Source organism: Electrophorus electricus, chromosome 1 (genome assembly GCF_041902795.1).
Source record: "Electrophorus electricus isolate QZ-2024a chromosome 1, ASM4190279v1, whole genome shotgun sequence".
Classification (NCBI taxonomy): Eukaryota; Metazoa; Chordata; class Actinopteri; order Gymnotiformes; family Gymnotidae; genus Electrophorus; species Electrophorus electricus.
This window is the reverse complement of record NC_137497.1, coordinates 45,319,506-45,339,825: the sequence shown is the minus strand read 5'-3', so window position 1 is coordinate 45,339,825 and position 20,320 is coordinate 45,319,506. Positions and strand designations below refer to the sequence as shown.

At 47.6% G+C, this 20,320-nt stretch overlaps 2 protein-coding genes across 3 annotated transcripts in view; one reads left to right on the top strand and one right to left on the bottom strand.

Annotated features, from left to right (window-relative positions):
- Nucleotides 1–259: 259 nt before the first annotated feature.
- csrnp1b (cysteine-serine-rich nuclear protein 1b) lies at nucleotides 260–10,849 on the top strand. Of its 2 annotated transcripts, XM_027031517.3 has the most exons (5): nucleotides 260–429; nucleotides 6,089–6,274; nucleotides 7,000–7,259; nucleotides 7,375–7,671; nucleotides 7,894–10,849. In XM_027031517.3, exons 2-5 carry the CDS (start codon nucleotides 6,106–6,108, stop codon nucleotides 8,794–8,796), a joined length of 1,629 nt encoding a protein of 542 aa, XP_026887318.2. In that variant the 5' UTR covers nucleotides 260–429; nucleotides 6,089–6,105; the 3' UTR covers nucleotides 8,797–10,849. The 2 variants fall into 2 exon arrangements, with proteins under 2 accessions (XP_026887318.2, XP_026887319.2); XM_027031518.3 differs by lacking the exon at nucleotides 260–429 and having other exon boundaries at nucleotides 6,136–6,274; nucleotides 7,004–7,259.
- A 1,446-nt stretch (nucleotides 10,850–12,295) lies between these two features.
- Nucleotides 12,296–20,320, bottom strand: part of slco5a1 (solute carrier organic anion transporter family member 5A1) — a 23,952-nt gene continuing 15,927 nt past the window's right edge. Inside the window, exons 5-10 of the mRNA XM_027031516.3 lie at nucleotides 19,688–19,852; nucleotides 18,897–19,095; nucleotides 16,066–16,225; nucleotides 14,973–15,199; nucleotides 14,811–14,875; nucleotides 12,296–14,445 (exon numbers count right to left, since the gene is read on the bottom strand). Coding sequence (XP_026887317.2) covers nucleotides 14,003–14,445; nucleotides 14,811–14,875; nucleotides 14,973–15,199; nucleotides 16,066–16,225; nucleotides 18,897–19,095; nucleotides 19,688–19,852 — 1,259 coding nt within the window. The 3' untranslated portion in view covers nucleotides 12,296–14,002. The remainder of the gene's footprint in view (nucleotides 14,446–14,810; nucleotides 14,876–14,972; nucleotides 15,200–16,065; nucleotides 16,226–18,896; nucleotides 19,096–19,687; nucleotides 19,853–20,320) is intronic.

The following is a 20,320-nucleotide window of genomic DNA, read 5'->3' as shown; positions in this document are numbered from 1 at the left end:
TAAAAATAACAAAACAACGGCTTCAAAATAACGTCCCTGTATTTGATCTAAGGGTGAAAAATATTTACTTCACTCTGTGAAGAGTGTTTAACGATCTGTCTCCGCAGGTCTGTTCAGGAGAACTAGCCAGTGATTCGCGAGAATATGAGAGGCCATAGTGGCTCGCGGAGCAGGAAGCGGCGTGGGCAGAGTCTCTCCCTGCGTGTCAGCGCCTGCGTCACGCGCCAGGAGGGAGTTTTCCACTGACGAAAAAGGCAGCGCTCACGAGCTGTCTCGCGCACACAAGGAGACGCTTGGGCTGCAGCGCGCGTACAATAGCGAGACAGAAAGCACAGCCCGTGTTCGGATACAGCGCGCGGACCAGTCAGCACTGCTTCGTAACGGATCTCTCGCGATCTCACTAATGGTGATCGGACACGTGGATTCTTGGTGAGTGTCTGTTCCACAAGGCCCTCGCGGGTTTGGAGGCCGAGTCGTGTGACCGTAACGGGGAAAGGACTCCGATAATCCCGTTAAAGTTTTGGACGCGTGCGGCAGTGTCCATTTCGTTGTGAACAGAAACGGTGGAGTCCACATGTCAGATGTCGCTGATCCAACACGTAGCGGTTTAATGTGTCATTCCCGTGACCGGGATCCCGGTTGGGTTCGGGTTCCGGCGGTACCGGGTCCTATTCACTCTGCTGTTTGTCTTTGATAGTCCAATAAGTGACAAAAGGCGCGTGCGCTCGGAATAACCTGGACATGGTCTCAGTTTGCTGCGGTGAGCGATTCTATACGGATAACTGCGATTAGTTATTACTGAGCTTCTTTATTAGAAACGTACCAGTTTCAGCTGGGTTTGAGTAGAAACGTACCAGTTTCAGCTGGGTTTGAGTAGAAACGTACCAGTTAAGATTGTTTCGCGGTTTGTTGCATCCGTTTGCAGCGTTATAAAGTGGGTCTGCTCTGTGTGTTAATGGCGATGATCGCAAGCTGAGTTTGTTCATGTCGTTGGTTAATGTTTGCAGTGTTAGAGTAGATCGGCTCTGTGTGTTACTGTCGTTTTCTCAGTGAGCGACAGCGACTCCTCGAGGCTCCGCGCGCTCCTTCTTGGTGACTGGTTTAATCTCGTGTGGCATAAATCGTGAAGGATGATCGGCGCGAGCGGCCAAGACGACAAACCACCGTCAGGTTGACGAGTCCTCGCGAGTGTGACGCACATGCCAACTCGTTTATTTTCTATCGTCTCATTTATGGTCAGTAAACTACTGATGTGTTTGTGATCTTAAACAAACAGTTTTAATCAATTTACAGGAATGAAACACCAACATAACGCGCCTGTTGAGGACTGGGGAGTAGTCTTTAAAAAAGAGCCAAGGCGGGAAACATTTTCACTTAAAATGAATCGTTTCTGAAAAACCACGTTCGTGCGCGTGACCCGTTGTGGTCTCGCTCGGATGTTTATCCCCTCGCACTCTGTTTATGGAATGTTGCGTTGCCGTGTTCCATTGTGCGCGCTGTCTCGCTCACGACCTCGCTCGGGCTGGTGTTCTGCCCCACGCGTACTGCTCTTCGTCTTTGTGGAGATTTGCAGAGCTGGTGCAGTTTTTCCAGCAGTTACTGTGTGACTCAAGTACAACGTGCATCACTGGTTCTTACTCCAGCTGAGCATTAAAGCGCTTATGTGGCACGCGCAGGATCTTGCTGTTCCGCGTGGACGGACTCCCGTGTCTTGCTGGGGGCGGGGTTAACCGAACTAATGAACGTTTGCAATCAGGGTGCTACACACCAATTTCCTCATACGATTGCATTACTGTTCGGATCTGAAATTCATACCCATCACATGGTGGATGCCGTCAGTGGAGACTACCCTTACATCATAGTGTGTTACACTCGTAGAAAAGTCCGATGTTTTAACAGTGCGCACCCCCCCCACGTGCGTTAATGGGAGTGTTCTCCAGAAGTTCACACAGTCCTCAGGCTTCTGTGAATCAGGAACAGGCTGCAGTCTGTAAGACTCGGTTTTGTTCATCAGTCTCAAGCGTTCCTTGTTCCGGCGTGTGAGGCACCAGCGTATGTCCCAGACTGGATGAACCATGAGCTCAGCCTCCACAACTCTCAGCCTTGATGTGACAAACCACTGCCTGTGCTCCAGAACTGCCCTGTGAAAACAGCTCAGTTAAAGCTGAAACTCTAATGCTGCTTTTCTCACACTTTCCCAATTGAAAAATCTCTTGGCTGAACACTGATTGGGTAGTTTCACACCCTTGTGTAGAATGGTTGTTCGGTCTGTTTACCTGAGTGAATGTGTACTTAGTTCCATGGACCTGCTATCAGCAGTTGCACGCAAGAGGTGTGTGTTAATTAAAGCTGTCAAACATTCCTGGTGCGTTTCTGTTATCTGATCTAAGGTCAGCTCTGTCTGTGTTCAGGTTTTCCCAGCTTCTGTGCAGGACTCCTGGTGAGTATCTCCTGAACAGCCTTGGTGGTTCATACAAGTCTTTAAGAAAATACCTGCATAAATTTAAAGCGTGTGTGTGTCAGACAGATGGAGCCGCTGTGGTGAAGCCCTTTCCCACAAAGGTGACTAAGACCATGATGTAACTTTCCTCTCCGCGCTAAGGCAAACGGGCCTGTGAGTAAGGCCCTGGTTGGAGGGCATGCATCTGGGTCTCATGGCCAGGTGGTGGTGGTTTTTGGTGATTCTGTGTGGGTGTGTGTTTGTCTTAGGCGTAGTCTCTTTGGAGACGTGGGGAGAATGCAGGCGCATCTGGGTTCGATATCCCCAGCATTCTGCTCCGTTTCAGCACACGTCACACTGCCAGAGGAGAATTCCTGCGGGCTGGGAACGTTTATTTATTTGTTTAAAGTCCTCGCGCATTCTCTGCCTCTGTCCAACGGCGCCATGCGAGCTGCTCTTTGGAATGGCTCGGCTCGTGCCACAGGAACAGAATGTCTCTGGCATAGCTGCCTGTACACTGTTCTGCTCCACTGAAAAAAAGCCCTGGAACAACCACGCTTCATGTTTTTTGTCCAGCAGGTGGTGCTGTGTTCTTCACCAGTACATATCTAGATTGTCTTTTCAGTGGTGGGATTCCAGTGGCCTTTTATTGTCTTGTTATAATCTGGATTAATCCCAGTTGTGTTTACTGTGATTATATATTTCATTGATTTAGTTTAAATTGCCTGCAAATGAATGTAAGCATTGTGTGAGTAGACAAGTCCCCTCCAGACTTGGTAGTGTACATGGTAGCGTGTGCGCACACACACACACACACACAGGTGGCATACCCACGCAAGTGGTCTGTAGAGTTTTCCTGTGGGTGGCCCATGAACACTGTGTGCTGCTAGTTCTTATCTTCTGTGGACGTGCGGTAATAGAACCTGGTGGGGCAAAGTCCCTAACGTCAGGTGCCTGTGTGTGTGTGTGTGTGTGTCTGTGTGTATGTATGTACTCGTATGTTTGTGTGCGTGTATGTGTTTACATGTGTGCACGCACACACACACACACACGCTCACACTCACGCACATGTGCGTGAGTGCAAACGCATATACACACGTGTACATGCCTGTGTACACATCTGGGTTTTGTATGTGTATGTTTGGGGGAGGAGGGTGTTCAGATTAGATCGCTCAGTCTTGTGAGCTGTGCTCTGTGTGTGTTTGAATTGGGACAACCAGAATTTAAAAACACTACGTGGGAAATTCCTGTGCCTGCTTAGTCTTGGTTCTGACATTTCACATTAGATTGGAGTAAACTCCTGTAAGTTGAACTCTGGCACGTTTCACTGGGATGCTGGGTTTTTCCAGTCTTCAGTCTGGTTGACTGTAATCAATGTTCAGTTTCCTTCATTGTTATGTAGGTTTTTGTGGGTTTTGTAGTTCTTACATATAGAGTTCCTTTCACCAGGCTTCAGCCTCTTCCATCTGAAGGCCAGTAGAGCCGACCTGTCACTGACCTCTAATCAGGGCTCGTAACACGGGACGTGCTCTCTTCACCTGTGTCGTCCCCCTGCTCTGGGCGGGGGGGGGGCTAGCAGCCAACAGCGTGCTTCTGTCTGTTTTACTTTCAGTCTGTCTGGATAGCTTGGCTCTGTGTTCTGATTTGCTGATGTTATTTGTTTTTGTTTGTTTATGCGTGATAATTGTGATGTCAGTATGTTTGTGGTGCATCTAGTCATATAGTCCAAGTTTTGAACATTGTCATCTTTGTTTGTTGTAGACAGTACTGGAGATCATCACTCCAAGTGTGTCTGTCTGTCTCTCTCTCTCACACGCCTTTTCCAGTGATTAGCTCCACTTTTTTGTTTCTGCCTGTTGAACTGATGGTCAGATGGGCTGCAGTTCCAATGACCTCCGACCCTGGCATCCCCCTCCCCCCGCTCACTTGCTCTTCTGCAAGTCTTAATTAAACCTCGTCTGCCAGGCTGGAGCCCAAACCCCCGTCTCTGTTTCCTGCCAGGCTCAGCTGCGCGCCTGCGTTGGTGTGTCCAGGCCTGTCTGGGGGATGATACGTCTCGCTCTCTCTCTCTTTTTCGCCCCTTCCCCTCAGTGCACCTGGACTGAATCTGAGAAACGGTGAAAGGCAGTTGTGAATCAGACCGGCAGCCAGATCAGAATGCATTATAATTGTAATTGTCATATTTGTGTATGTGTGTGTGTGTTAGACTTTCCTTCTATGAGGATAAAGCTTGTGTGTAGTTTCGAGCGTGTGTATCTGTGAACTCTCAGGACTTTGCGCTGTGGAGACCAGCCAAGGCGACGTATTACTTGCGCTGCAAGATGAGACACGTCGGGGTTACTCCAGGGCCCAGCGGGGCCGGCCCCGCCTCTCAGGGAAATGATGCCGCATCCAAGCGTGGGATGCACACGCCCCCTACAGGCTGGCTGCAGGCAGTGCAGCAAGATGTCAGCCACACTCCTGTCAGCGTTGTGGGTTTGTTTTGAAACCGTCCGGCGCCTGTTCTGTGAGCGTGTGTGCGGTGCTGAGGAAGGGCAGGGCGGCTGTCGTCACAGTTGAGATCTTACTCCACTTATTTTTGTTTACCCCGTTGGAGCACACGGGGGTAAATGAAGCTTGCTGAGCAGGGCATTGTGTGCAGAAGCTCCTGGAGGGACGGGAGGGAGCGCGTGGTGGATGTTTCTGACAGCATCGTTGGTGAAAACTTCAGTCCTGCACTCAACCGTGCGTGTAATAACCAACAGCAAGTGGCTATCACGTCTTTTGGGGAATCTTGTCACTGGTAGACTTGGGAAATGCTCACTAAAGCAGGTTTGGGATTCATAGCAGAGAAGGGGGTGGGGTCTCGCTCAGATCCACTCAGGCTGGTTTTGAACTCCACAGACGGCGTTTCTGACTTGTAGCTTCCTCATGTCACGACTGTCTGTCACTTCTCAAAAGTGGCAGCGTTGGTGAGAAGCGAAGGAGTGGAGCTTGTGCAGTTCTCACGCTGGCTCCCAGAGAAATACGTGGAGCAGGAAAACATGTTAAACTGTTGTGTTTAAATGTTTCAGGTCTGGTTGTTTCTGTGCATTATGGCTCCGTTATTTCAGTAGAAGAGCTGAATGTGTTTGGCCTTGAATGAAATGCCACTGTGGAAGGCTTTAAATCTTCTTTGTTTTGGGTCATGAAAATGTCAGTAGGAAGTATAAGTGTGTCATTCATCATCTGCTTCCATGCTGAAACAAGATGTGTGCGTGTGTGTGTGCATGACTGTGCACATGTGTGTGTGTGTGCTTGCATGTCTGCAACATACGTGGTTGGGTGTATGTATATGTTTGTGTGTGTATAGGGTGTGTGTGTTTGTATGGACACATCCAGAGGTGCCTGGTTCACCATCTCTGACTGAATTAGAGAGGGGCAGAGGGCACTTCTGATTGATTTGCTTCTTGCGTCTCTCCTGTGCTCAAGGGGCCAGTGTGAGGTCCAGCCCGGTGAACCACAGCATGGAGGGAGAAACCCAGTTGGTCAGGGTGCCTTCGTAACAGATTACACGCGTCTTAGTCCAGCGGGAGCCTTCGCCCATCAGAGCACCCCCTGGGTTTGTGGGAAGTGCTGTTTTAAGGGACCTTTGCTAATGAGTGTGTGTGTTCTGCGTTTGTCCCACAGGTCAACAGTGTAACGCCATGAGCGGACTTCTCAAGAGGAAGTTTGAGGAGGTGGAGGATGAGCCATGCTACTCTTCATCATCTTCCTCAGCCTACTCTGGCTGGGACTCGGATAGTGAGAGCTGCTACTCGGACACGCTGGACTCTGTCCCCAGTAACCCCAGCTCTCCTGCCACGCAGTTTAACAGTGAGTGCCTCCTGTGTCACACGCACAATTCATGTGCACACACATACCTGACAGATGTGAAACACACACAGTTTCCTTCAGCTTGTCAACTCTGTGAGAAGAGACCTTATTCAGACGTCTGATATTCGGCACATGTGCACACAGTGGCCTTCCCAACAGGCTGTATGTTTAACGGACACCAGCTGTGGGGAGGGAGTCTCATCCTATCAAGATCAGTGAGCTGCCATTTCCATGAGGGTGAAGCATTTCTCTCACACTCTCTCTCTCTTTCTCTAAAACAGTCGACATGTTCCCACATGCAGCTGCTCTGCTCTCCACATGCTTTCTGTCTCACTTCTGTTCATTCAGCAGTATGGAGCTTTTGACCACTGCTGTGTGTCTGGGTGGTCTTAGTGGTGTGTGTGTGTGTGTGTGTGTGTGTGTGTGTGTGGCAGTTTGAAGGATGAGGACTTCACACACCCACGTGGTCCAGATGTTTACGCTCACTACACGATCCCTCATTAAATCTGGAACAGTTCCTACCTAAATATAGACCCCTACCCCCCACACACAGGTTGTGCTTTATTTGTGTATTGATTTTTCTATTTCCATGGATGGCTTTTATCCTTTTTTCCTGTTTATTATTTCCCCTTTGTCTTGTTCAAGGATATTTCAGCCCCTTTTATCCAGGCTGGTCTCATTTATCCAGATTGGTCTCTCCTCAACGGCCTCTCTGTTTCTTGCAGCCAGGTCCATCCTGAAGAAGGCGAAACGCCAACGGCGGGGAAACGTCCAGTTCGACCAGGTGACCGTGTTCTTCTTCCCACGATGCCAGGGCTTCACCAGCGTGCCCAGTCGCGGTGGGTGCTCACTGGGTATGGTACAGAGGCACAGTGCCCAGCGCCGCTACACCCTGGCCGAGTTCGCCATCGAGCAGTACCACCTGCGCCAGGAGAAGGTCAAGAACAGGATGAGGGAGGAGAAACTGGAGGCCCTGAAACAGAAAGTACGTAAACGGAGAAGACATGCAGGTCTCGGTATGGCAGGATAGTCGAGAGCTTCAGGACTGTTAGCATGACATGAAAATGCAGGATGTGTAACTTCAGCTCCCTCCCCCACAGCTGACCAAGAACGGTACCCAGCTGTCTGATGAAGCGTCCCAGCTGACTCTGGACGACATCCCTGATGACGACCTGGACCTGAGTGGCTTTAGCGTGGATGGCGGCTCTTTCCTGCACCCCTACCCGTCCAAGCGCCGCCATGCCATCCTTAAAGCAGCCGGTGTGAAAAAGATCGACAAAGAGGAGAAACGCGAGCTGCGTGAGCTGCGCGTGTCGCGCGAGGACTGCGGCTGCAGTTGCCAGGGCTTCTGTGAGCCCGAGACGTGCGGCTGCAGCCTGGCAGGAATCAAGTGCCAGGTAGGTGCGCTGGCACTGCACCCCATGCAATCTCTCAGGCAACCCAGCTGGTGCTGGGAGCTGCTGGTGGTCACAGATATGCATTCAACAGCTGAATGGGCAGGCCAGTTTTTATCCAGTAAAAAGGCGTATGAATGTGTGAATGTGTTTGCTAGTGTTGAATAAACAGATGAAGGGCTGGTTTTGAAGCGTTTTGCATTCTTTTTCTCCTCCACCTCACAGATGGATCACTCGTCGTTTCCGTGCGGCTGCACCAGGGACGGTTGTGGTAACAGGGAGGGCCGCATTGAGTTCAACCCCAGCCGCGTGCAGACGCACTACATCCACACCATCATGAAGCTGGAGCTTGAGAAACGTTTGGAGGAGCACGCGGCCGAGCAGCGCTACGCCAGCCCTGCAGGCCAGCTGCCACAAGGGGGCTCCACTGAGCCCAGCGCCTCCGCGGGAGAGAACAGCTGCGGCGGTGACACTGCGGACTCCTCCAGCTCCTCCTCATCTCAGCGCGAGCGTTCAGACGTGGGGAAGAGGCTACAGAGAGCTACATCACCCCTGGACGTGGATGAGGGCGCACTGGGGCAGGATCTCTGCCTTGGCTCCGAGCGAACTTCTGCCACGCCATCTGTGGGCTACAGTGTTTTCAGCAGCGAGCAGCCTGCCAACTATGACTGCAGCGAGTCAAACGTTCACACGCCACAGAACAGCTTCACCACTGCCAGTCCAACCACAGCCATGTCTGAGCTCCTGGATGAGAATGCCAACCAGGATGGTCTCTTCTACAGCGAGGCGCTCCCCGACACTCCCTCGCCTTCGGGCGAGCACATGGCCAGCTACCTGGACCTGAGCCTGTCCTCTGAGTCAGACCTGGAATTCTTTGATGGGTTTCCTTGTCTGGGCTCCGGTTCGCTGTGCTATCCCCTCAAGGACTATGAGCGTCTGGACACCCTCTTCCAAACACAGCTGCCGGGATGCCCGAGTCTTCCCCAAGCCAGCGACCCTGGCACCTGCCTCTTAGAGTCTCTGATTGGCTTGTCTGAGTCCAACCCAGAACCTCCCGCTACCTTCACAGACAACCAGATGCTGGAAGAAGCCATTACGCTCTCTGTGGTGGAGTACGTGAAGGTGTGAGACTGAAAGCCTTGAGGTCAACAACACTATCAACAACAACAACAAAGATTATATGATTGTAAATGAACTTGTACTTTAGCTGTTTACAGGGGTATGTGCCCTCTGGCCGAGGCTATTGAGATCTGCATTATTTGCCTTTAAAAATGTTAGCAGAGCATTATTATTGTTCTTCTTCTTTTTTTTCTTCTTCTTCTTCTTCTTATTATTATTGCCATCAAGTGGCAGCTAACATTTAGGTTAAAGTCTCTGATGACTGGATTTTGAATATTTGTATATATGGTCAGAAAGGTTGGGAGTTGAGTTGCTCACCCACATTGGTGTTATCACTAATATTCCTATTTCTAAGATTATTTATAGTTGAAACTGGGCACAGAGGAGAGTCTTTAACAAAAACGCTTATTACACATCTCAGGGACTTTTTCTAGCTTTTGGATGCAGTGTGTGACCATCACGTTGATGGACCCTGTGTGTCATTTTTGAGAGCTCTCTCTCTCTCACTCTCACAGGGTCTATATTTAACGATAGCGATAGATGATGACTCCCGTTCCTCAGTAAGGCTCTTTGGGTTCTGGTATGTGCCTGCCCTCCCTCCCCCAAAGTCTCCACAATTAGCACTTTATCCGTGAAAACATCAGAGCAGCGTGCGGGGGAACAGAAGGGCTGGGTGACTTTTCAGTGTGTTCAAAATCAGAAGATTCACAGTGAATTCACTCTGATTTTGGGTTAAAAGCACACAGCATTTGTTATTTATTAAAACACACCAAGAATATCTGTTAGAAATCCTGTTCGTTCTGGAGAAACTGTGTGGAACCGTGATCTCTTCACCAGTACTACTTATGAATTTATTTATTACTTAAGTTCTGAGTTATTTATTTAATCTCCAAACAGCTCCTGAATACCTGAGCCAGCCTGTGCTCTGGTGATGAGGACTGGGTTGTCTGTCCACAACTCACTTGTTCACTAACCCGTGTGAGGGACGCTGAAGTAATATTTTAGTTAAATTATTTCACATGTATCATTTCAGTAGTGTTTTAATTTATGAAATGGCTGTGTAGTGAGCAGAGGCTAGAGGGGTAAAACCAGATGTGAGCGAGCGCCTCTACGTCTTGAGATGAAGATGTCTGAGTTTCTCTGATCCAGTGAAACTCTAGTTCCCTCAACTCAGTCATGGGTCTGATCATTATTACTGCCTATGCTGTTGCCTACGACATAGAGAATTACACTAAAATGAACTAATTTATTTAGATTTGAGAGAATTCTAATCTCTATCATTCACAAGCTATTTTATTAAAAAAGTGACTTTTTTTCAAATATTGAAACATTTGTAATATATTTAATATAGTTGAACACGTACTCCTGGATCACAGGACCACCTGGCTTTGGCGTCCGTCTGTGTCTGCACAGATGTTTCCCAGTAAAAGGAAGACTGACCAAGCTAAAACTCACTGAACATTTCAGCGGAAATGACTGACCTCATGGAGTATGAAAGTTAAATTATTAGTTGTGGATAAATTCTGCATATATTATGCAAAATGCATTGTGTTATGCATGCATGAAAGAGGGAATCTTTCATGTTTTCCACGCGTCCCAGTTCAAAGTGAAGATGGTACTGTGTGTCCTGAAGGAAACCCAGACGTGATAGACACAGCCTTGGACCGTGAGGTTCACCCAAACGTGTCTCCTTAGATGATTGGTGATCGTAAAAATGCACAATCTGAGGTGTAAGTTCATTTCCAAACACAAGAGGGCACTGCTTTTCGCATGTGTGCCTTAGTTCCTTGTAAAGTTGCATCACTTATGAAGAAATGGAAAATTATGGTTATTTATTGGTCATGATTATTGTACATTTTGATCTATGATGCTTTTGAAAGTGTTTCTCAGCTATTTTTTGGCCTTTTTTGTTGTATATATTTTCTGCTTACATGGTACTACAAAGTAAAACAAGCTCCCCCCCCCCCATATTTTCACGCTTGCCTGTTTAAAGCGGACATTTCATTCAAGTCATTTGACAGTAGTTTGTCTTTTCAAAATAAAAGTTCAGCTTTTTCTTAAACATCTCTGACTGTGATCTTGCCACCAGTTTGCATTACAATGCCATTACCGTGTATCCCCAGACAGTCCACTACTACAGCCTTATATTAGATACAGTATTAGCGTTATTTATGCCTAATTTATGCTTATTAGGGTTATTTATTCCATAAATATAAATGTTATTTTGCTTAAACAAATTCGACTTGGGGAGAAGAAACAACCCAACACCTCCTCCTAGTGGTTGTTTGATGTTCCACACTACCCCTACACATGGCAAAGGAGACCATATTAATTTTTTTTTTAATGACAAATCAAATATTCAAGTATTTGTAAACAAATGTCAACAAATAATGTATCCAGATCTGTTCCTGAGGAACATGGAGTGTGACTACGACCACAGAAGTAGAGCTCTGCTTCACTTTAATAAAGATGGTTATATACTAATATAACAAGGAACAAGTGAAGGACTGACAGCATCAACCACAGACACACTCACTTTGTTTACAGTGATTGACAGTTTATATTAGAAAGTCCCAGATTATAACATTTACAGCCAAAAACCCCCAACAACCAAAAAAAAAAAAACCCCACACAAACAAAACAAGCACAGCTACAAATCAATGTGAAAGAGTGAGTGACAAAACAGCAATAGTGTGACTGGTACAGTGAGGGGTCAGTGGGGGTCAGCATTAAGACACCACCCTCAACACCACCGAGCCACTCCACAAGCACACAGCACAGCAATGGGCAGAGAGCCATGAAATCATCATAATAATAATGATGAATTTCCCTGACAAAACAAACAAGTACACACACACTAATTACACATATGAAAACCAAGCCACACTAATGAAAGTCAACACGCTGGATTCATTTCAGGTACTTCTGGTATTTCAGGCACAGAAAGCAATTTTTTTGTTCAACTTTTTTCTAACATCTTTGCTTTTTCTTTCAGAAAACATCTGTTCTCTAAACTCCTGTAACACGCTGTAAATGCTACAGGCTTGTTCCACTTCTCTATTTGTACTATAATCTTTTTACACTCTTCCTTAGACACTTACATTTTGCAATTCATATGTATTTGGACAGGATATTACAGTTTTAGTCAGCCTTACTGGAGTTTGAGAGAGAGAGAGAGAGAGGTTGTATATGTTTCATTTTGCTTCTTTATGAATCCTGGAAAAGTATTTTGTTTGTTGTTTGTTTGTTGTTGTTTCTGTTTGTATGTTCGCTGTTGTTATTTGTTTGTTGTTGGTTTGTATGTTCGCTGTTTTTATTTGTTTGTATATTCGCTGTTTTTGTTTGTTTGTTTGAGCATTGATGGTTCCACACCTGAGAAATGAACTGCACTTCATTTTAGATTATTCACCTAAACTTCTTTTTAATTCCCTAAAATGTATTCCTGAAATATTCTTTAAATGTTTAACCAAGCTAATAAAAATAAATGGAGTCTTATTTCATGAATTCATAATTATTAAGATATTAAGATATTTATTTAGCTACATCCTGCATCACCATTAATACTGTATGTTATCAGCCAGATACATTATTATTCTGTTTCATGTTAGCTTCCGTGTTAGCTAGTAGAATTAAACTGAAGGTATTTATGCATGTGTTGGTTAAACCACACAGGACATACAGCCCCCTCCCCCTTCAGGGGATTGCGTACATAATCAAATAATCTTATATAATGCCCAAGAAACAACTAAGCGGCCAACTGTCCAATGAATTTTGGTTCTTTTAAAATGAGAGGAGTTATATTTCCCAGCATTCTGTTCTGTTTGCAGTCACAGTTAGTAAGCAAGCGGCATTATAGACTTCAAAAGATTTCCAGTCATATTCCCATGTGATCAGATCATATTCCCAGAGCCAAACTGGCCTCACGTGGGAGGCAGGAGCAGGTTTAGAGGGTTATGGCAGCTTCGTGGTCAAGTCCACATGTTAACATTTACATTTATGGCATTTAGCAGACGCTCTTATCCAGAGCGACTTACAAAAGTACTGCACATACTGCAACACTTTGTCAGTTGTTTTAAAAGATGCATTCTTTGTAAATTCTACACCTATGTTTAGAATATTTTATAGACAGAGAAAACTATGGATTAACTTTTTTTGGAAAATTTACACTTGCATTAATAAACATAATTAATGGACAATTTCTTAATTCATAGTATTGCTATGACTGGACACTGACCGCGCGTTAGAGAATGCATGCCCCAGTCCCTGTGCATGTTTCATTCATGTGTGCTGCACTCGTCATCCTCACAGCCTGCGTAGTGAGTTGACACGTTAGCTTTCCTTCACAGGCATCATCTTGTTGCTGACGAGACAGCGGTTCTGGTTTTGCTCCAACAGCGTCCTGGGCGCAGGGTCCATGCTGAATGGAGCAGGTTTGGTTTGGTTTGTTTGCTTGTGTTTTTTCATTTATTTTCAGTATTACAGAACTCTTGCTAGCCAGTCCATCACTGAATTCTACCACAATGTTAGTGCTCTAGGGATGATGACGAGGAGGAAAAGGAGCGACTCCTGACAGTTCAGCTGTCTGTCTGATCTTGGCCTGGCTGGCAAGTGTCTGCTTGCGTGGGGGTCCGTAGGCACTGAATCAACTGGTGTGGTGGTACGGGACACATCCCAGTGGAGCAGCATTCTTGCATGACGTTCCTGCATGACACCTCAACGAAGCTATCTGCTCCGTACGGGCCAGCAGTGGCCATCAGAAGGTGGGGCTCCATATCACCACAAGCCACGTTAAAAGACAGAAAGAGTGAAAGTGTAAGTGTGTGTCCATCTCAAATACTGAATGAGGAGGTACATAGGTGACGGTAATCACACAGACGGGTGTAATGCTTGAACTTGCATAGTCCGAGGTTGCAGTTGTGCTTGTCGTGTGTTTGGATGTCATCTTAACATTCAAGACGTCACACGTTAGAGAGAATAAGCCCCTTCCCCGGTTCCATTTAGCACCATATGATGTCACAATGTTTTCTTCAGCATCATGTCTGACACACCGACAGCTCATTTAAATATGATGTCACCTTCAGCGCAGTCAGGGTCTCTAATAAGGGGAGCAGGCAAAAAAGTGAGGGGGAGGGGCCAATACACCTGGCCAATGGAGGAGAAACACGTGACAGGAAGGCACATGGAACTGGGCGGAGTCTGAAGACAGGGCTGGCGCTCAGACACGGGCGTGGCCGGCGGGAGTTATTGCTTTAAGTGTGTTCCCGGGGCAGCTCTGGCTGCTGGGGCCACGGTTGAGCACTGTGGGTGAGGCCTGCTCGTGCAAATCGGGCCTGAGTGTGAACACGGGGCAGGAACGCGTGCGTGCGTGGCTCTTGTGACCTCCAACGTGGCACACGAGCTCGCTCACAGTGCCCAGTGGTGGCGGCAGGACCTGGGGGCAGCGCACCAGCTGCTCCTCCTTATACTTGATGGAGTACCAGGTGAGGAAGATGAAGATGAACCCCACAAACTTGAGGCTGGCGGCCAGGCCAAAGTACACAAAGCGGAAGGAAGTGACATCATACTCCCAGCAGGAGCCGTGCACGCCACAGTCCTGCTGCCACAGCATGCATGTGGTGTCGATCACGGCACCGAAGTAGATGGGCGTCGGAATGTAGGCTGCAGGAGATAGGGAGAGAGAGAGCGAGAGAGGGAGAGAAAGAGAGAGAGAAGGAGAGATGCAGAGAGGGGGATAGAGAAAGAGAGGGGGAGAGAGAGAAAGAGATTGTATGGAGACATTTCATTTCTGCTTCCTTAGCACTTTGCATGCATTCATGCGTGTGTGTATTATATGTGCACATGCACAAGTTATGTATACATTTATAAATAGATTGGCAAGGCATAATTTGTGTAATACACTGTGAGACCGCTAGATGGTGACATTTGTCCAGCTCTAAAGTCCTGGGCACTTTAGAGAAAACAGTGGTTATATTGAATATGATGTAATGATGATGGTGATATCAGATGGAGCTGCAGTGACGTACCGAGCGTGCGGAGGAGCACAAACTGCATCCCCAGCGCAAACGGCCTCTCCAGCTCCTCCACTGACCTACAAACCCAGGACATGCAGAACATCACGTGACCATGAACATCACACCAGACACTGACATGTAGTTCACTGATCAGACAGCAGGTGTGTGCACTACCTGAGAGTGACGATGATAGCTGAGGGCTGAGCACACGCAGTGATGAAGGTAACGATGAAGAGGAAGATGAGGAAGGGGATGAGCGTGTTGCAGGAGCGGCTGCACTTCCCCAGCAGGGCGTGACCGTTCTCATTCAGGTAAGTTTTTACGATGACCAGCTGGAGCTGGTTGGGAGGAGAAATGACCTGCCTGCTCTGTACACATGCACAGTCACTATAGTTTCTGATCTAGAGAGAGAGAGGGAGAGAGGGAGGGAGAGAGAGAGGGAGAGAGAGAGAGAGAGAGAGAGAGAGGGAGGGAGGGAGGGAGGGAGAGCCGGGGAGAGAAAGAGAGAGAAAGTAAGAGAGAGGGATGGAGGGAGAAGAAAGAAGAGAGAGCAAGAAAAAGAAAAAGCACTGATCTATGAAAGTCAGACAACATAAAACAAATACTGAAATTTACAAAAATATAAACGAATAAAGCAACTTGTACAAAATACATGATATCAGACTCATAACATAAATTCTACATGAACAGAACCAAATGTTCAACACCAGCACCAGGTGTTTTCTAGTTCTTACAACAAACAAACCTCCTCTATGTTCAATATTTCTGCTGCTGTTTTAGAATATGAAAGAAATGGAAACAGCCAGGTTTGGTATGAACAGATTTGAGTTGTGGATGTTTGAAACCAAAGTAAAGCCACAAGGAGCAGGAGGGTTTGAGTAAGATGATTTGAGTAAAAAGATTTGAGTAAACTGGAAATTGATTTAGCCTGAATGCAAGCTTGGCTAACCCTCCGGCCTGTTCAGCTAGTGGACCTGTAGTCAGAGCTGGGAAATCTATACCAAAATATACAGGCAGAATTTGCACATAATAAATTACCTAATTGACAAAGACCACCAGCATTTTTTTTTAATCAGTGCTGACTGAACAAACCAGACACAATGGTCTGTAGCCTCGTTAATATTAATGGCTGTTTTTTACATTTTATGCATATATTACAAATCTTTTGCTCCTGCATGTGTTCTGCACCTGTACAACAGCAGCACCATGTGGTGAAATGAGCAACAGCACCTCCATGCAACCTGTGGCTGAGGAGTGGAGGTCTCACCCCGCTGCTGTCATTGGCAACCCTCCTGCAGCCTGCCAGGCAGGGGTTGAAATAGGTGATGCCATCGGAACCGCAGACAGGAGCGTACTCATGTATCCTGCAGCCACAGTTCACATTACAGCCGCCCGTCAGGTTTCTGTGGGTCAGTGTCAGGGTAGGCCTGGAGTGGAGAGAGAGGGAGAGAGAGAGAGAGACAGAGAGATAGTGAGAGAGAGGGGGGGAGGGAGTGAGAGAGGGAGAGAGAGAGTGAGAGAGGGGGGGAGAGAGAGAGAGAGACAGAGAGAGAGTGAGAGAGAGGGGGGGAGGGAGTGAGAGAGGGAGAGAGAGATGAGAGAGAGGGGAGAGAGAGAGACAGAGAGAGAGTGAGAGAGAGGGGGGAGGGAGTGAGAGAGGGAGAGAGAGAGAGAGAGACAGAGAGAGAATGAGAGAGAGGGGGGAGGGAGTGAGAGAGGGAGAGAGAGAGTGAGAGAGGGGGGGAGAGAGAGAGAGACAGAGAGAGAGTGAGAGAGAGGGGGGGAGTGAGAGAGGGAGAGAGAGAGTGAGAGAGAGGGGGGAGAGAGAGAGACAGAGAGAGAGAGTGAGAGAGAGGGGGAGGGAGTGAGAGAGGGAGAGAGAGAGAGAGAGACAGAGAGAGAGTGAGAGAGAGGGGGGAGAGAGAGACAGAGAGAGAGTGACAGAGGGGGGAGGGAGTGAGAGAGGGAGAGAGGGAGAGACAGAGAGAGAGTGAGAGAGGGAGAGAGAGAGTGAGAGAGAGGGGGGAGAGAGAGACAGAGAGAGAGTGAGAGGGGGGGAGAGAGGGAGAGAGGGAGAGAGAGGGAGACGGAGAGAGAGGAGGGGAGGGAGTGAGAGAGGGAGAGAGAGAGTGAGAGAGGGGGGAGAGAGAGAGACATAGAGAGAGTGAAAGAAAGGGGGGAGGGAGTGAGAGAGACAGAGAGAGAGTGAGAGAGAGGGGGGAGGGAGTGAGAGAGGGAGAGAGAGAGAGACAGAGAGAGAGTGAGAGAGGGAGAGAGAGAGTGAGAGAGAGGGGGGAGAGAGAGAGACAGAGAGAGAGTGAGAGAGGGGGGGGAGAGAGGGAGATAGAGAGAGAGAGAGAGAGAGAGAGAGAGAGAGAGAGAGAGAGAGAGAGACACACTCACAAAACAGTAGGAGAACAACCAAGAGCAAGCAGATTTAAATTAAACCCCTCAGTCCTGGTCCATTTCAGGGCCAGTCAGATGGAGTTTTGACCGACTCCGTTTATCCAGTCTGATTCAGAGTGGAGCAGAAGAATCAGATTTTATCTTGAAGAGAAAACGCTGGCAGAACTAGAAAAGTCTGGGCTTGGTTTCCCTTCAATCCGGGTCTCTCACACCAAGACCAGGTATGGATCTCTATCCTGTTCTTTAATGGAGAACAACATTTCAAACGGTCCTCTTTAGACAGCTGCATGTTAACTGGAGATTACCCAGAAGGTTCTGTTCCCAAAACCAACAGGACAAAAACCAATCCCAATATAATCTGTAAAAGACTTGAGTGTGAATTCAGTTTGCCCACAACAAATTATTTTTGTAAAATGTGACAGGCTAAGTAACAATATAAAGAACTTTATTTCCCTGTTAATCTGAAATGTTCAATCTTTAAACGCTGGCCTGTTTTACAATACAGGATTAGACTGTATCAGCAAGGCTGAGATTTTATTCTGGAAAGTGTAACTGACTACACTACTGTAATTTTATCTGAGTCAGATTACAAGCCACATGGATGCTGCATGGGGTACAACCTTCCAGAAACAACACAACCTTCCAGAAACAACACAACTTTCCAGAAACAACACAACCAACAGTGTCAGGTAACAAGGCGTTGCTGAGTCTGGGAAACTGACCTCAAGGTGCCTGTGATATTCCTGGGAGGATGAGAGCTGCTGTGGGACTCAAACTGTGTGTTCATGTGCTGGGTGTGTGTGTTCATGTGTGTTTATGTCCTAGGGGGTGTGTGTGTTCATGTACTGGGGAGTGTGTGCACATGTGTGTTTATGTCCTAAGGGGTGTGTGTGCATGTTCATATGCTGGAAAGTGCGTATGTGTGTGCGCTTTTTTCCGTAGAGTTAACCGTGGTTGGTGTGACAGTATCTAAATCTGCCCTGCCTGGTCTAGTACACACACCACCTCTCACAGTGAACACACACACACTGGCACACAGCTGTCTGGTGTGAGAGGTCAACCACGCAGCGCACTAGTGTCGGCATGGAAACGGTAAGGCGGGGTTTCCAGTAGACAATGGCTGTGGGTTCACACCTGCCTCCTGCATCTCCCAGCCAGCAACAGAACATCTCCGATTGGACACCTGCTGTCCACTACATCAGTGCCCCCCACACACACCTGACGCCCCAAACACCCCACACACAGCTTACACACTCCACATACACACCTTACACCTCACACACACCTTACAGAGATCAGCCACTACGGCGCTCCCCCAGTGGCATAGGGGATGTTGGTAACTGATCAGAGATCAGCCACTACGGTGCTCACCCAGTGGTGTAGGGGATGTTGGGCAGTGGTAGCTCAGTGGTTAAGGTACTGTCAAGTTGCCACTGTTGGGCTCCTGAGCAAATCCCTTAACCCTCAATTGCTCAAGCTGTACTCAGTCATAATTGCAATTTGCTTTGGATAAAAGCGTCAGCTAAACGCCATAAATGTAAATGTAAAATGATCAGAGATCAGTCACTACGGCGCTCACCCAGTAGAGTAGGGGGATGTTGGTAACTGGTCAGAGATCAGCCACTACAGCGCTCACCCAGTGGTGTAGGGAATGTTGGTAACTGGTCAGAGATCAGCCACTGCGGCGCTCACCCAGTGGTGTAGGGAATGTTGATGCCTCCCAGGTTGATGCTCTCACAGCCAACGATGAAGAGTGTGGAGAAGCAGAGGAGAGACACTCCACTGCAGATCATAGCCAGCTTGGCCGATTCCCGCGCACCCAGACAAAGTTTCTTAATGATGTACCCACCTAGAACGATGCCCACACCTGCGCTGGGCACGATGATCACTCCTGGGTGGGAAGGTTAAACAGCATGGAAAACACACACACACACAGCTCAGTGTGAGGGAGAGCAGACAGCTTGTTTAAGACGGTGTTACGTCATTCAGATTTTTTTGTTGCCATTTTTGTTTTGCCAACACATAATGCTGAACACATCAGTACATGAGTATATTAGTACATCAATACATCAGTACATCAGTACATGAGTATATTAGTACATCAATACATCATTATATTAGTACATCAATACATCAATACAGCAGTACATCAGTACATCAGTACATCAATATTTTAGTACATCAATACATCAGTACATCTGTATATTAGTACATCAATACATCAGTCCATGAGTATATCAGTATATTAGTACATCACTACATCAGTACATCATTATATCAGTACATCAGTATATTAGTACTTCAATACACCAGTACATCACTACATAAGTACATCATTATATCAGTACATCAGTATTTTAGTACATCAATACATCAGTATATCAGTACATCGATACATAAGTACATCAGTACATCAGCTGGAATTTTTTGGAATAGCGTTACATGTGATCCAGAGATTGATAAATTCCTCCCAAGCATCGTACCTGTGTAGATACTGGCTTTGGAGGCTGGAATGCCAAACTGGGACTCGATGAACTTGGGGATGAAGGTAATGAAGGCGGTGACGATGGCACTCTCCGCTGTGTAGGACAGACTGACGAACAGGAACGTCACGTTACTCAGGATCCGTCCGGCTGCCTTGGGAAGCTCTGGAGGAAACAACCAGGACATTAGAGACCACACCCTGTACACGTACTCACCTCAGCTTTGACCACACCCTCTACACGCACCTCAGCTTTGACCACGCCCTCTACATGCACCTCAGCTGTGACCACGCCCTCTACACACACCTCAGCTGTGACCATGCCCTCTACACGCACCTCAGCTTTGACCACGCCCTCCACATGCAACTCAGCTTTGACCACGCCCTCAACACGCACCTCAGCTGTGACCACGCCCTCTACCCGCACCTCAGCTTTGACCACGCCCTCTACACGCACCTCAGCTGTGACCATGCCCACCACACTCACCTCAGCTTTGACCACGCCCTCTACACGCACCTCAGCTGTGAACACGCCCTCTACACGCACCTCAGCTTTGACCACGCCCTCTACACGCACCTCAGCTTTGACCACACCCTCTACACGCACCTCAGCTGTGACCACGCTCTCCACACG